The 12,505-nt window shown below is 39.5% G+C and overlaps 1 protein-coding gene across 3 annotated transcripts in view; it reads right to left on the bottom strand.

Moving 5' to 3' along the window:
• qkia (QKI, KH domain containing, RNA binding a) overlaps positions 1-10,014 on the bottom strand; it is a 109,348-nt gene extending 99,334 nt beyond the window's left edge. For all 3 annotated transcript variants that reach the window (XM_016498506.1, XM_016498508.1, XM_016498507.1), the window contains exon 1: positions 9,614-10,014. In XM_016498506.1, the coding sequence (XP_016353992.1) occupies positions 9,614-9,758 (145 nt within the window). In that variant the 5' untranslated portion in view covers positions 9,759-10,014. The remainder of the gene's footprint in view (positions 1-9,613) is intronic.
• Between the last annotated feature and the right edge of the window lie 2,491 nt (positions 10,015-12,505).

Here is a 12,505-nt window from a genome sequence, read left to right as displayed (position 1 = left end):
CACTTTGCTTATGAAAGGATTCATGAGATATGTCTGTGATACATTACTCAATGCTGCAAAAACACGTAGAAACCTTTGAAGCTCCCCTCAGCGATCACAATCACAAGTATGATGATGATCTGGTCAGTCGCACTGGTGCTCCTAAATATATTTTCTAAATGTAAAGAAAATACATTTAGTTTAATGTAGTTTTCAGTCGCAAATGCGACTGAAATGGTCGCACTATAGAGCCCTGTGCATTATTTTGCTCATTGCGCCCTCCTGTGGCCTGGACGTGGCGTGGATGTCTTTATTTTAATGTATCTGAAGGGAACCGACTGTCCTCAGAAACGTGTCGTTAGCATTTTATTCATTTGACCTATAATTCCTGATAAAGCAGCGTTTTATGAGCATGGAGTTGATTTGTGTACAGCCGTTACCGAGGAAACTGCAATATTTCAGCGCTCCTAAAGCGCCACCTCGTGGCAGAGAATGAATTTGTATTTCTAATAAGCCTTTCTTGCTGTTTATGGTCAGATCAATGCAAATATCAACTGTAAATGAGAGTTGTAAATGAGAAAGAAGATAATGTGCCTTCTAAAAATCTAAACAATTAAGACAGATATATATATATATACACTTTTTAAATTGACAATAATTTATATGCTTGATTTATCCCTTTTCATAAAAATGGTCTAAAGGCTTAAATGCTGTTGTATAAGATTTTTATTTTTGTGAAAACCTGTATCTGACCTGTAAATCATGTAATTTTATGGCTCAATACTGTATGTTACCACAGACATTGTCCAACCCCACTCATACTGTGTTCATTTTACTTGTGCAGCTCTTAAAATGGGTCATAAATGGCCTTAAATTTATTTTTAAAAATTCTGCAGATACCCTGTAAAGTGAAATAAAATTCCTTCCTTCGTATTTGTCGATATTTGTGTATTGAAAATATTTTTGATTGACATTTAAACGCCTATCTGATTGTCTATATTTTAAAAAAAGGGTATTTTTTATTTGGGCTAGTTAAATAAATTTTCGGGCTACCAAAATCTGAAGAGTACCTGCCCGAAGGGCTACCAGGGATTTTTACATTTTGCGAGCCCTGTAAAGGCATATTTTTATATTCACAAACCCATTCATACATGTTATATTAGTGCTGGGCGAAAAAAAATACCGTCTTGTACCGTGAAACCGGTATAATTTTGAAAAATACCGTGATATAAATTTTTGGTCATACCACCCAGCAGTATGTTATATGTTGTTTACTTTCTCAAATCTGTAGTGCTCTTCATAATAAATATCAATCCACTAAATCATTCCAACGAGTTTTACACTAAATTTTCCACCAATGCCATCACAACATCAGACCTGTGTCTGAAAACCCCAACAATAACAACAGCTTAAAGAGAATCTTGCCGAGCTACCTGAATAACATCTATTTATTAGCACAGTCATCTGAAGGTCTGTGGTTTGTTGCCACCATGTTAAAATAAAAACACAGGTTATCTATATACAACAGGATGGCACAGCGTGCATCTGCAGCTGCATAAGTGTGTAGAATGGGTTTATGGCTTCCTTTAACTGAAAGAGAATGCTTAAACATAGGCGTATATATCAGTCTTATCTAAATTACTTCAGTCATAAAGCCAAATTCATTTAAGGTCACTATCAATTATCTGTGTGGCTAGCTAATGTTGTGAGGTTTGCTGAACATTTAAAGAGTGAAAGAATGCAAAGCCTCACACAATCAGCTTTGTGCTGGTCACACCGGTGGTGCAAAAAGTCTCAAACAGGAAGCTGTAACCAAGGTCACATCCCATATGCCGGAGCAGCGATGTCATGTGTGTGTGAGAGGGTAATGTTGAACACACAATCCTTCATTGTCCAAGCGCAGACACCCTGTGAAACCACACAGACACTCACCCACCCCCTCCATGCAGGCTGACCTCATTCACAACACATACTATTTGTCTTTCTATGTGTCTTTCCCTCTCTTTTCTGCCACCCGGTTCTGTTCGACCCAGCCATCGCTCTCTCTCTGTGAACACAATCAATCTGTTGACCCCACTAGCGCACTAAGCCTTCTCACAAAGCACAGTCGTGACATGGTCTTTCCTCTCCCATGATGCGCTTTTGTTTTTGACACATTTAAGAGCTAATTGAGCACAAATGCAGCAGCATAAAGAGCTAGCAGACAAAGACAAATCTTTGTGTAGCGCGAAGGGATGGCGATGGCTTCTCTGTTGTGTCTGACAGCGGGATTGATGGAGGCCGATATAACATCCACAGCGAAACAAATCTCTCTCCCACTCTCCTTCTCTCACGCACAGTTGGCTGTAGTGGAATGTTAAAATTACAACAGGTGACTAAGCTTCAGTGAATAGTCTTTCCGTTTAGCCTTTAGAACACACACACAAAATTACAAAAGCTTACACACACACACACACACACACACACACACACAGTCATCTGCCCAGAGTGAAACAGCTGTTCCTATCTGTTGTTAAGTGCTCTAGAAATAATCAATGGTTGTTCTAGAATATTGGTCTTGGTTTCACAATGTTGACGTGTTTTTTTAAACATGCAGAAACTGAAGAATGTGTTCTGGAATGCTACTGTGTGTGTTCAGAGGAATTACAGTGTCCTAATGACAAGCAGTTTGTCTGTCCACAATAAACATGAATATGCTGTATAATGACAAACAATCACATTCACAATGCACTTTGTAAAAAACATACTCGATTTTTATGGCTGCTGACATGATGCATACACTACCATTCAAATGTGTGGGGCAGATTTTTTTTTCCAAACAAATGAATAGTATATTTATAAAAAGTGACAGTAAAGACTTGCATTGTTACAAAAAAAATCCATTCCAAATAAATGCTGTTCTTCTGAACTTCACATTCATTAAAAATACTGGGGAAAAAATGAATTATATGATATAAAAATAGATATTAAAATATTTAGAAGAACTGGAATAAATTACATTTTAAAATGTTTTGTTAGCAGAAATGAGCATCCACAATTAAACATTTAATAGTGATAATTTAAAAATTCACTAATATTGGTCATTCATGATATTACACAGATATATTGTGCATAATGTGTACATAACCATAAATAAAAAAAATGTAGACAGAGTGAACTGCAAGAACACTTCCTGTGTGTGTGTGTGTGTGTGTGTGTGTGAGAGTGAGTGAGTGAGTGAGTGAGTGAGAGAGTGAGAGAGTGAGAGAGTGAGAGAGAGAGAGATAAATATTTTATTAACAAATAAGAATTATAACAAAACAGGAACTACTGATGATATTTTGAATGGAATCAGTCTGACAACATTTGCTGTAGAAAAGACAGACATATAACCCACTTATATCACAATGACATCTGCGTTCTTCCATGAGGTCTGGTGCATGGCTCACTCTGATTGGCCCTCTATTAGGGGGGGGTTAGTCAACACATTGGTTTGGAGACTCCAATTTCTGCAGTGAAATAAAGCCTGCAGTGTTGCCTATCTGCTGCTGAGAGCAAATTGGAAGTGAATAGTTGAAATCACAGGGTGAGACAATCAAACAGAACCACCTTTGGCCGAGGCCACGGTCCACGTAGATCAATTCAAGGACCATTTTCTAGCCCGTAAGAAATAAGCGTGATCATAATTACGCCTAATTAAAGCATTTAAAGAGACAGAACAAACATTAGACGGATTCAATTGCTTAATGAATGTGTAGATGAGCGCTGAGGAATACTGCTGTCTGATTTAGCCAAACAATTCCTCTGTTGCTCAATTAGAGAGTGCGAGAACTCGAGGAAAATGCAAAGGCAAACACAGTGTCTCCAAGCTGCTGGTTGTAAAATGGAGAAAAACACTGCAAAAATGGCATGAAAGAGGAGTGTGAAGGGGTGTGGAGATATTTCAGGCAGTTGTGGAATGTGAAAGGGTGAGGCCCTTCCCCCGCTCCAGAACAAGAGAGAGAGAAAGAGAGAGGATAAACACCAACCGCTCCTGGACAGATTTTCTTAACCACAGTAAAACTACAGACACACATGCTATAAAGCATGACTTTTTCAAATGCACATTATTATTCTTTAGTTTGGGTTAAACAAATCAATTTTGCTTGGTTGGAACAGCAGCTACGCTAATTATGTTTCTATTTGTTTCTCTGTTTTTTGCCACGGGATTGACATCCCGTGGTAACTAGGATTTACACGAGCTTCTGTCTGTATCCAGAACACCTGAGAAGAGATGATGCCAACCCCTCAGAGGACCTCAGATGATGCCAACCCTGAAACAACATACAGAACTACCACATTTTGCTATAAGTTTGATTGCATCATATAATAATTGCTGTTAATAGTGTTCATCGTCTGTTTTATTACGTCTTAAATTGATTTTTCCGTACTGCTGGTTCGTCTGGTCAGAGGAGAACTGGCCCCCCGACTGAACCTGGTTTCTCCCAAGGTTTTTTCTCCATTCTGTCACCGATGGAGTTTTGGTTCCTTGCCGCTGTCGCCTCTGGCTTGCTTAGTTGGGGACACTTCATTTCCAGCGATACCGTTGACTTGATTGCAAAGATACTATTTAAACTGAGCTGGATGTTGACATCACTGAATTCAATGATGAACTGTCTTTAACTGAAAAATTTGTGTTTACTATTGTCATTTTGCATTATTGACACACTATTTTCCTAATTAATGCTGTTCAGTTGCTTTGACACAATCTGTATTGTTAAAAGCGCTATATAAATAAAGGTGACTTGACTTGACTTTTTGCTTTTTGGTTCTTATGAAAAGGACTCCTCCCCTTCCAAAAACACTGAATCAGTCTGTTCCTGTGCGAGCTGGCCCATGAAAGCCCTGCTGTTCTCCTACGGGAAGCACATGAGCATGAGTGTAGTTAGGAAGTTAGTGACCGTGCCTGAGTCATTGCATCAGCTTCAGCCTATCACGCTCTCAGCTATGGTAGCCAAAAGAGAACTTGTGATCTGGTTCAAGGAGAGCCAAAACTGTTCCAACGAAATAAATTCTTCACTGCACGCGGATGGAAACGTTGTTGAAGGGTGCGTGCTGGTGTCTGTGCGGCGTCAGGCGGACAGCAGTGCTGGCAGGGCAGAGTCTGATAAGAAACCCCTAAGCTCGTGAGACCCCCCTGATAAAGGGGCACAGCCTGACGCACACAGACATGACTTTATCAGGGGCCACACAAGGGCCAAGTCAGGGGCCAGTCCACACACACACACACACACACACACACGGGGGGGGGGAGAAAATAAGCGAGACTCCTCTGTTCCCAGCGCTAACCCTGTCAACCTCTTCCTGCTATCCAATTTATCACCGCCCAGCAGGACACAGAAAAAGAGAGAGAAACAAAGATAGAGAGAATAAAATTATCTGCACACTCACTCTACTGAACCCTGGCTCGAGCCGAGTACCTGAGCTAATGGATCTAGCTAGCTAATTAAAGTAGATGCTGTAAGGGGTCCCACAGGTCCCAGCCTGTAAGAATCACTTCCTGTTAGCACCTGGAATGACCTCAAATACAAATGCTGCATCTAAATGTACTGAATTTAATGAAGAAATCACTTCTTGATCATCGATGAAGTGGGGAATTGGTACTAGTACAGCTTATACACTGACCAATCAGAATCAAGATTTATATTTATTCTAGAGGACTGTATAATAAATTCAGCTGTATAAAAAAAAAAAAAAATCAGGTCAGTAAGATACTTTTTGTTGTTGAAAAATGAATACTCATTTATTCAAGGATCCATTCAATTTACTAAAAGTAACAGTAACGTCATCTATAAAGTTACAAAAGATTCTGTTTGTTCTTTTAAACTTTATATTCATTCAGAAAAAAAGCACAAAAACTATTAAGCATGGGTGTGCCTCACACGTCCTGAAAAGTGAAGCTGCAGGCTCTTTGATCGCCCCCTGGTGGCTGGCTGCAGTACAGGTCATAAACCCCGCCCTCTCCATGTAAACGAATGAGACCAGTCAAAATAAAAAAAAAATAAAAAAATTACACTTTCCAATACAATTTTCCGAAAGATGGTTTTGGTCATTTAAGGTAGTTGTTATCACGCTGATATATGTTCAATTGTTAGTTTTTGTGATAAGTTTGATTTTAGCTAGTAATTTGATGCTATAAAAACGGTGTCGTTATGGTTGATTGGGTCTGCGGGAGTTTGATACCGTGGCTCCACCTCACGACACTACTGCGCAGACTCTGTCTCCAAACGAATCTCTACTGCGCAGACTCGGGCTCCAAATTACGTCATTTACTCAAGATGGCAGCGGCCATACTGAGATGCTTTGGCTTCACTTTTCTATAATGGAAGGAAGTGGAGACGCGTCGTCCATCTTTTTTTACAGTCTATGATTAAGCAGCACAACTGTTTAAAACTTTAGGAAATGTTTTGTAAGCATCAAATCAATGATTTCTGAAGGATAGTGTGACACTGAAGACTGGAGTAATGGCAGCTGAAAATTCAGCATATATTTTTCAGAGCCACAGAAAACAAACCATTTCAAGAGAGAATAATTTCCTAACAACCTGTATGACTGTGAGAAATCAAGATCTTTAACCTTGACTCGTTCCTTCCATCGCTGTGTCCATTTCTGAACACAGCCTGCATTGAGCTCTGGCACTGGACTCAGCTGCCACTGACTTATCAAAGACAGCTCTAAAAACACCCGCAGGGTCACCTCTGAAGATCACAAGCACGCTGCAAACCTGTCTTTCTCTCGTCAGCCTGACACACACACTCGAACGGTGTGGGGAGAGGGAGGGAGAGCAGTTGTCTTGTGAGGGGAACAGAAAGGGTGACGAGGGAGACGTAAGGGTGTTGGTTTTCCTTTGCCATGACAACAGCTGCAAACACACACGATCCATTCGAGTTATGAGCGTTTGTGCACAGCTGTCATGAGAACTCTTACAAGACGACAACTGAGAGAGCGTTCCCACATTTCACCTCCAAAAATCCACACGCCATCTCTCTTTCATCCAGCAGAAAAGTGTGAAGCTGCATTGAAAAGTCTGCGCTTTATTTACGCATTGAACACTCCACAATAATAACAGTCATGCTTAATGAAATACCTAAAATACTATCATCTGTCTAACCTTCTCAGCTCAATCTCTGCTAATGCATTTTTCAAATGATCTGGATTCTCTCTCTCTCTGATCTTAGATCAGTGCAATACACAGAAAAGATGGAGCGCACGTCCTTTCTAAAACTCGTGACAGACCAACACATCAACCAATTTGTCCATTTTGTGATTATTCACATCAATAACATTCTCCGCCAGCTTTGCAGATTAATATTGCACACTTTCCATCCTCAAACATGTTTTTGGATTTGAATAAATATTATTCATTAAATATACATGTTTAAAATGGCATTATATCACCCTGCTGTCTAGACATCAGTATCAGGCATTAAAAAACCCATATCAATCTGATGTAAAGCAGAGGTCAGGAGAGATAGCAGATGCTGTGTGTAGCTGTACAAATTTCCCTCCCTACGCATTAAGTCTGAGTATTTACCGTTACAAATACGCGACTGGCACCACATCACCCTGAGCTGCTCATTTGCATTGCCAAATCAGTATGCAAATTCAGCTGAGCGCAGCAGAGATTTTACACCTAGTCCAATCCATGTGTGTGTTCAAAGAAATGTGTGTCAGAGGGGGAAAAAAAAAGGAAGGATGAAGTTGTCCTCTGCGGTTTTAGCTCATTTCTGAGTGGATTGAGGAGAACAGATTACAGCAAGAGAAGAGCAAAGTTCAGGTGAACAGAGCAGAATAAGTCCAGATACACAAACATGAGGCTGTATCACTGCAGGAGGAACTAACACCTCACTGTTTGGTGTCAGAGCACACAGCTTCATGAGAATTCTCACATGGAGACACTAAAGGACCAAGAAGAAGACTTCTTATGGAAACACATCTGTGCCACTTACGTATATAAGACAAGAAAAAGCCCTACTGTAGATGTAAGAACTTCAATAGTTTGGTAGCTCATCAGTGTCTACATACTAAAACTAAGATTAAAGAAATAGTTCTTGCAAAATGTTTAATTCTAACATTTTCTTACCCTCATGCCATTCCAAAGCTATTCTAAACTTGCTTTTGTGAAACACAAAAGAGCATAATTTGAAAAATGTGTTTTATTTTCATTTGTTCAAAAAATATTCTCTGTTGAATAAATGGCAGAATTTTCATTTTTGCAAGAACTATCCCTTTAAAAAGCTCTTTCTCCTATAATAAAACAAAACTAACAAACAAAAATTGAACTCCATATTGAACATAAAAAAGAAAAAAAAACAAGTCCAGTCGTGAACTTGGCAGAAGTTCAGTTGTGCGTCTGGAAAAGTCAAAACCAAACCCCAAAAAAACCCAATCTAAAGTGTGGTTTCTGGGGTTGTGTGTCGGAATGTGTAGTTGTGATCAGTCAACCCAAACTAGTTTATCCGGTGACTCACAGGGTGATTTAGCAACGCGCTGAGAGAATACGAACGCAAACAAAGCTGATATTGGATAACATTGCGGCAGATTTTGCGGCTGCTCGTCCCTCTTTGTTACAAGACAAACAGAGCCGCGTGTTTGCATGTCAATAGCACGAGCTTTCGTGCACTTCATGAAATTAATAAAGACGGATACTGTGTATTTGTGTGTGAGGGGGAATTCAAGCCTCTCCTTATCGGAACAGAGGGAGATTAGAGCATGACTATATACTACGTGCATTTCAGACAAACGCACAACATGTGTGAAGACAAATGAGTGACGGTGCAGATACACAAGCTGCATTGAGAGAAACCTGCTGCATATCACAGCCACGGACACTCTTTCTCCTTCACAGGTTGCATGGTAAAAATTAAGCGTTATACGTTAAATATATGTGGAATAAAAACAGTAACGTTAGTTTATGTTGTACTATTGACACAGACGTGTATAGGCACTTGTGCGTCTCTCTCTCACTCTCCATAGGGCACATTCATGCAACACTCAACTGAATGCCTCAGGGGGAAAAAATCTTAATCTGCAAACAAACAGCTAATTGTTCTGATTAAATCCCTTGCGCTGAGTACAGATATGAATATTTTGTATACCCGAGTACATAACCATATAATAAAGAGATTTCAATCGAAAAATAAACGCAAAGTTTCTTGTGTGCAGCTACTAACTGTGGCTAACGTCACTCACACCCAAAAACAAGTTAGGAACCGTTGAAACGCCTAGTAATATGTGATTTACAGCACAAAATAAACATTTAGGGAAAGAGTAAACTCTTGAAAGGTCTTATATTTGCTGCTAAAGAAGTGAAAGTTAGTAACGTTAAATATCACGACGGGTAAAAGTTGTTGATTTAGCAGACTGCTAACAGCGCTAACGTTAGCGACCCTCAGACACGAACTAACGGGGGAAAAACGACTTTTGAAAATTGGTTAAATACCGTCCAAAAGGGGTTAAACGTTTAGAACCAGACCCAAAAACGGAAGTCTACTTTAAAACTGAAACCATAACCGTTGTTTAGAGTCTCTTATGCTGGAGACAGATAGTTTGTGAAGTACGTTAGTGAAACACCACATAACTTACACACTCGCGGTTCGGGTTTACACACACGTACCTTCGTCCAAGAGTCTCTCCAGGTGTGTGAAGATGCCGCACAGGTTCGGTAAACTCGTCATGAGCTTCTTCTCGTTCAATAACTGCATGAGATAGTCGGGACTCGGCCTCGGTCTCTCCTTCACCTCCATCTCCCCGACCATCATCTTTGCACGCAAACGCTCACAATCCTTCCCCCAGAAAAGAAATAAAGAAAACACAAAAGAAAAAAATAACGGTGCAGATCAAATCCCTCGTTCCCCCTCCAGGCTGCGGCGACCCTCTCCGGATATAAGCGCTGATTTTAAGGTGCAGGCTCGCTCTTTCTTTCTCTTTCTCTCCCTTCGCTAGTGTCGCGCGATATGAACTCGCTGGGTTCTCTTCGTTGTACTGAGCTCGCGCTACCGCTCCGGACTGAGGAAACCTCCGAGAGCGCCAGACCCGTCTCGCGCGCATTGGCTGCATGCACGACGCGGACGCGCCGGGTGGCCAATCAGCGCATAGCTCTGGAGAGGCGGGGCTAGTGTTTTAACCACATGAATCAGCGCCTGAGATGATGGACAGAGATCAGAGCCAATAGAATGCAGGCCCGTGAATGCTAAGAATCACCGCCGAGGATGATATATTGTGAAACGCTGTGACAACATATCTGTGACAACAAGTGTTTGCCTTGTGTGTTTTCAAAGGGCTTGGCATTTCATGGTGTGTTGCTTTTTATAATTAAATCGTTTTATGTGTGTTTTTGATTTGCACAGTCGGTTTTGCCGTGTAATGTGATTCACTGTTTGAGACAAGAATATACTTCACGCAAGTATTCATCTGCAAAAAAACAGCTCCAAAAATTCCAAAATGCGTCGGCGCGCAACTTCATTGCCGTATGTTTCTGGCCGTAGAATGTAAATGCAATTTTTAAAATATAAAAATCTTGTTGGTGTTATTCAGTATACAACGATCCTATAAATATTAGATCAGTGGTTCTCAGCCTTCGTGACTGGGAAATATGCTCCTGTATTTATGGCAAAGCTCATTTCAAACTTTTTTTTTTCATTAACATAAATTAGGAGTATTGGTATATTAAATTAATTAATCGTGATTAAATGTGTGATTCCAGAAGTTTCAAGAACTGCATGTTCTTTAATTAAAAAATAATACTGAGTTAAAGGATTAGTTCTCTCAAAAATGAAGATTTGTCATTGTTCATTCACCTTTATGCTAGTTTAACACCACAGCTTCATGGTTTCTTCACTAGTTATGGATTTATTTTATTTTACTTTTATAGGGTTACTTTTATTTCACTAAGTATCAATCCAGTAGGAATGTCATGTGGTATGAAATGAACCTTGAGAACTTTTTTAATAGCTTTGTTTCACATTGAAGCTGTTCACATTGAAGAGAGAGAGATAAAAATCATTTTCACATTCATCAGTATGGAAGACACAAATGTGAACAGACGCTATATCAGCTTGGGACTTCATGCTCAGCTGACCTCCTCCAAATCCTATCCACTTGGAAGATAACAGGACACAGGACACATTCCTTCAACTAGAGACATCACACAATAATACCAAATATTTACAATCCAGAAGAGGAGATATGTTATGATACACACACAAATGGTATTAGCTGTCACTGGGACAGAGCCCTGTAAAAAGGTACCAATATGCCAATATGTAGCATTTAGGTCCTAAATATACCTGTTAGTGGTAAATAAGGTACAAGGGTGTACCTTTTGAAAAGGTACCACTCCAGTGACTTTTTTTCCAAAAATGTATTTTATGGTTCCAGAGTGATTGGCTCCCAATAATGTCCAGATGCACATGAGCAAAAATGCTGAATGCAAGTAGCATTTTTACATATATGGGAATGATCCAAGTGTTACAGACCTCATCATTTGTTCCATACAAATATATCCATATGATTCACCATGCATCCTCCTATTCACATGACTCATCATCCTTTCTTTAATCTCATTTTTCAGCTGCATCACCTTCTTAGTATAACAGACTGAAAAAATCACCAATTTCTGAAGGCAGCACAAAAGATTCAGCATTTATCTCGGTCTTAGATAAGAATCCTTTGCTCTTATCAACACTGCCACATATCTTTTCATTCTACTAGGCACCGCATCTGAGACAGGCCACACGTGTCTGCGTGCTGCTTGTGTGTGTGTGTGTGTGTGTGTGTGTGTGTGTTTTGTAGTGTGAGATATTCTTCACGCAAGTATTCATCTGCAAAAAAACAGCTCCAAAAATTCCAAAATGCGTCGGCGCGCAACTTCATTGCCGTATGTTTCTGGCCGTAGAATGTAAATGCAATTTTTAAAATATAAAAATCTTGTTGGTGTTATTCAGTATACAACGATCCTATAAATATTAGATCAGTGGTTCTCAGCCTTCGTGACTGGGAAATATGCTCCTGTATTTATGGCAAAGCTCATTTCAAACTTTTTTTTTTCATTAACATAAATTAGGAGTATTGGTATATTAAATTAATTAATCGTGATTAAATGTGTGATTCCAGAAGTTTCAAGAACTGCATGTTCTTTAATTAAAAAATAATACTGAGTTAAAGGATTAGTTCTCTCAAAAATGAAGATTTGTCATTGTTCATTCACCTTTATGCTAGTTTAACACCACAGCTTCATGGTTTCTTCACTAGTTATGGATTTATTTTATTTTACTTTTATAGGGTTACTTTTATTTCACTAAGTATCAATCCAGTAGGAATGTCATGTGGTATGAAATGAACCTTGAGAACTTTTTTAATAGCTTTGTTTCACATTGAAGCTGTTCACATTGAAGAGAGAGAGATAAAAATCATTTTCACATTCATCAGTATGGAAGACACAAATGTGAACAGACGCTATATCAGCTTGGGACTTCATGCTCAGCTGACCTCCTCCAAATCCTATCCA

Source organism: Sinocyclocheilus anshuiensis, unplaced genomic scaffold (genome assembly GCF_001515605.1).
Source record: "Sinocyclocheilus anshuiensis isolate Anshui unplaced genomic scaffold, SAMN03320099.WGS_v1.1 scaffold446, whole genome shotgun sequence".
Taxonomy (NCBI): domain Eukaryota; kingdom Metazoa; phylum Chordata; class Actinopteri; order Cypriniformes; family Cyprinidae; genus Sinocyclocheilus; species Sinocyclocheilus anshuiensis.
This window is presented reverse-complemented; position numbering and strand designations above follow the sequence as displayed.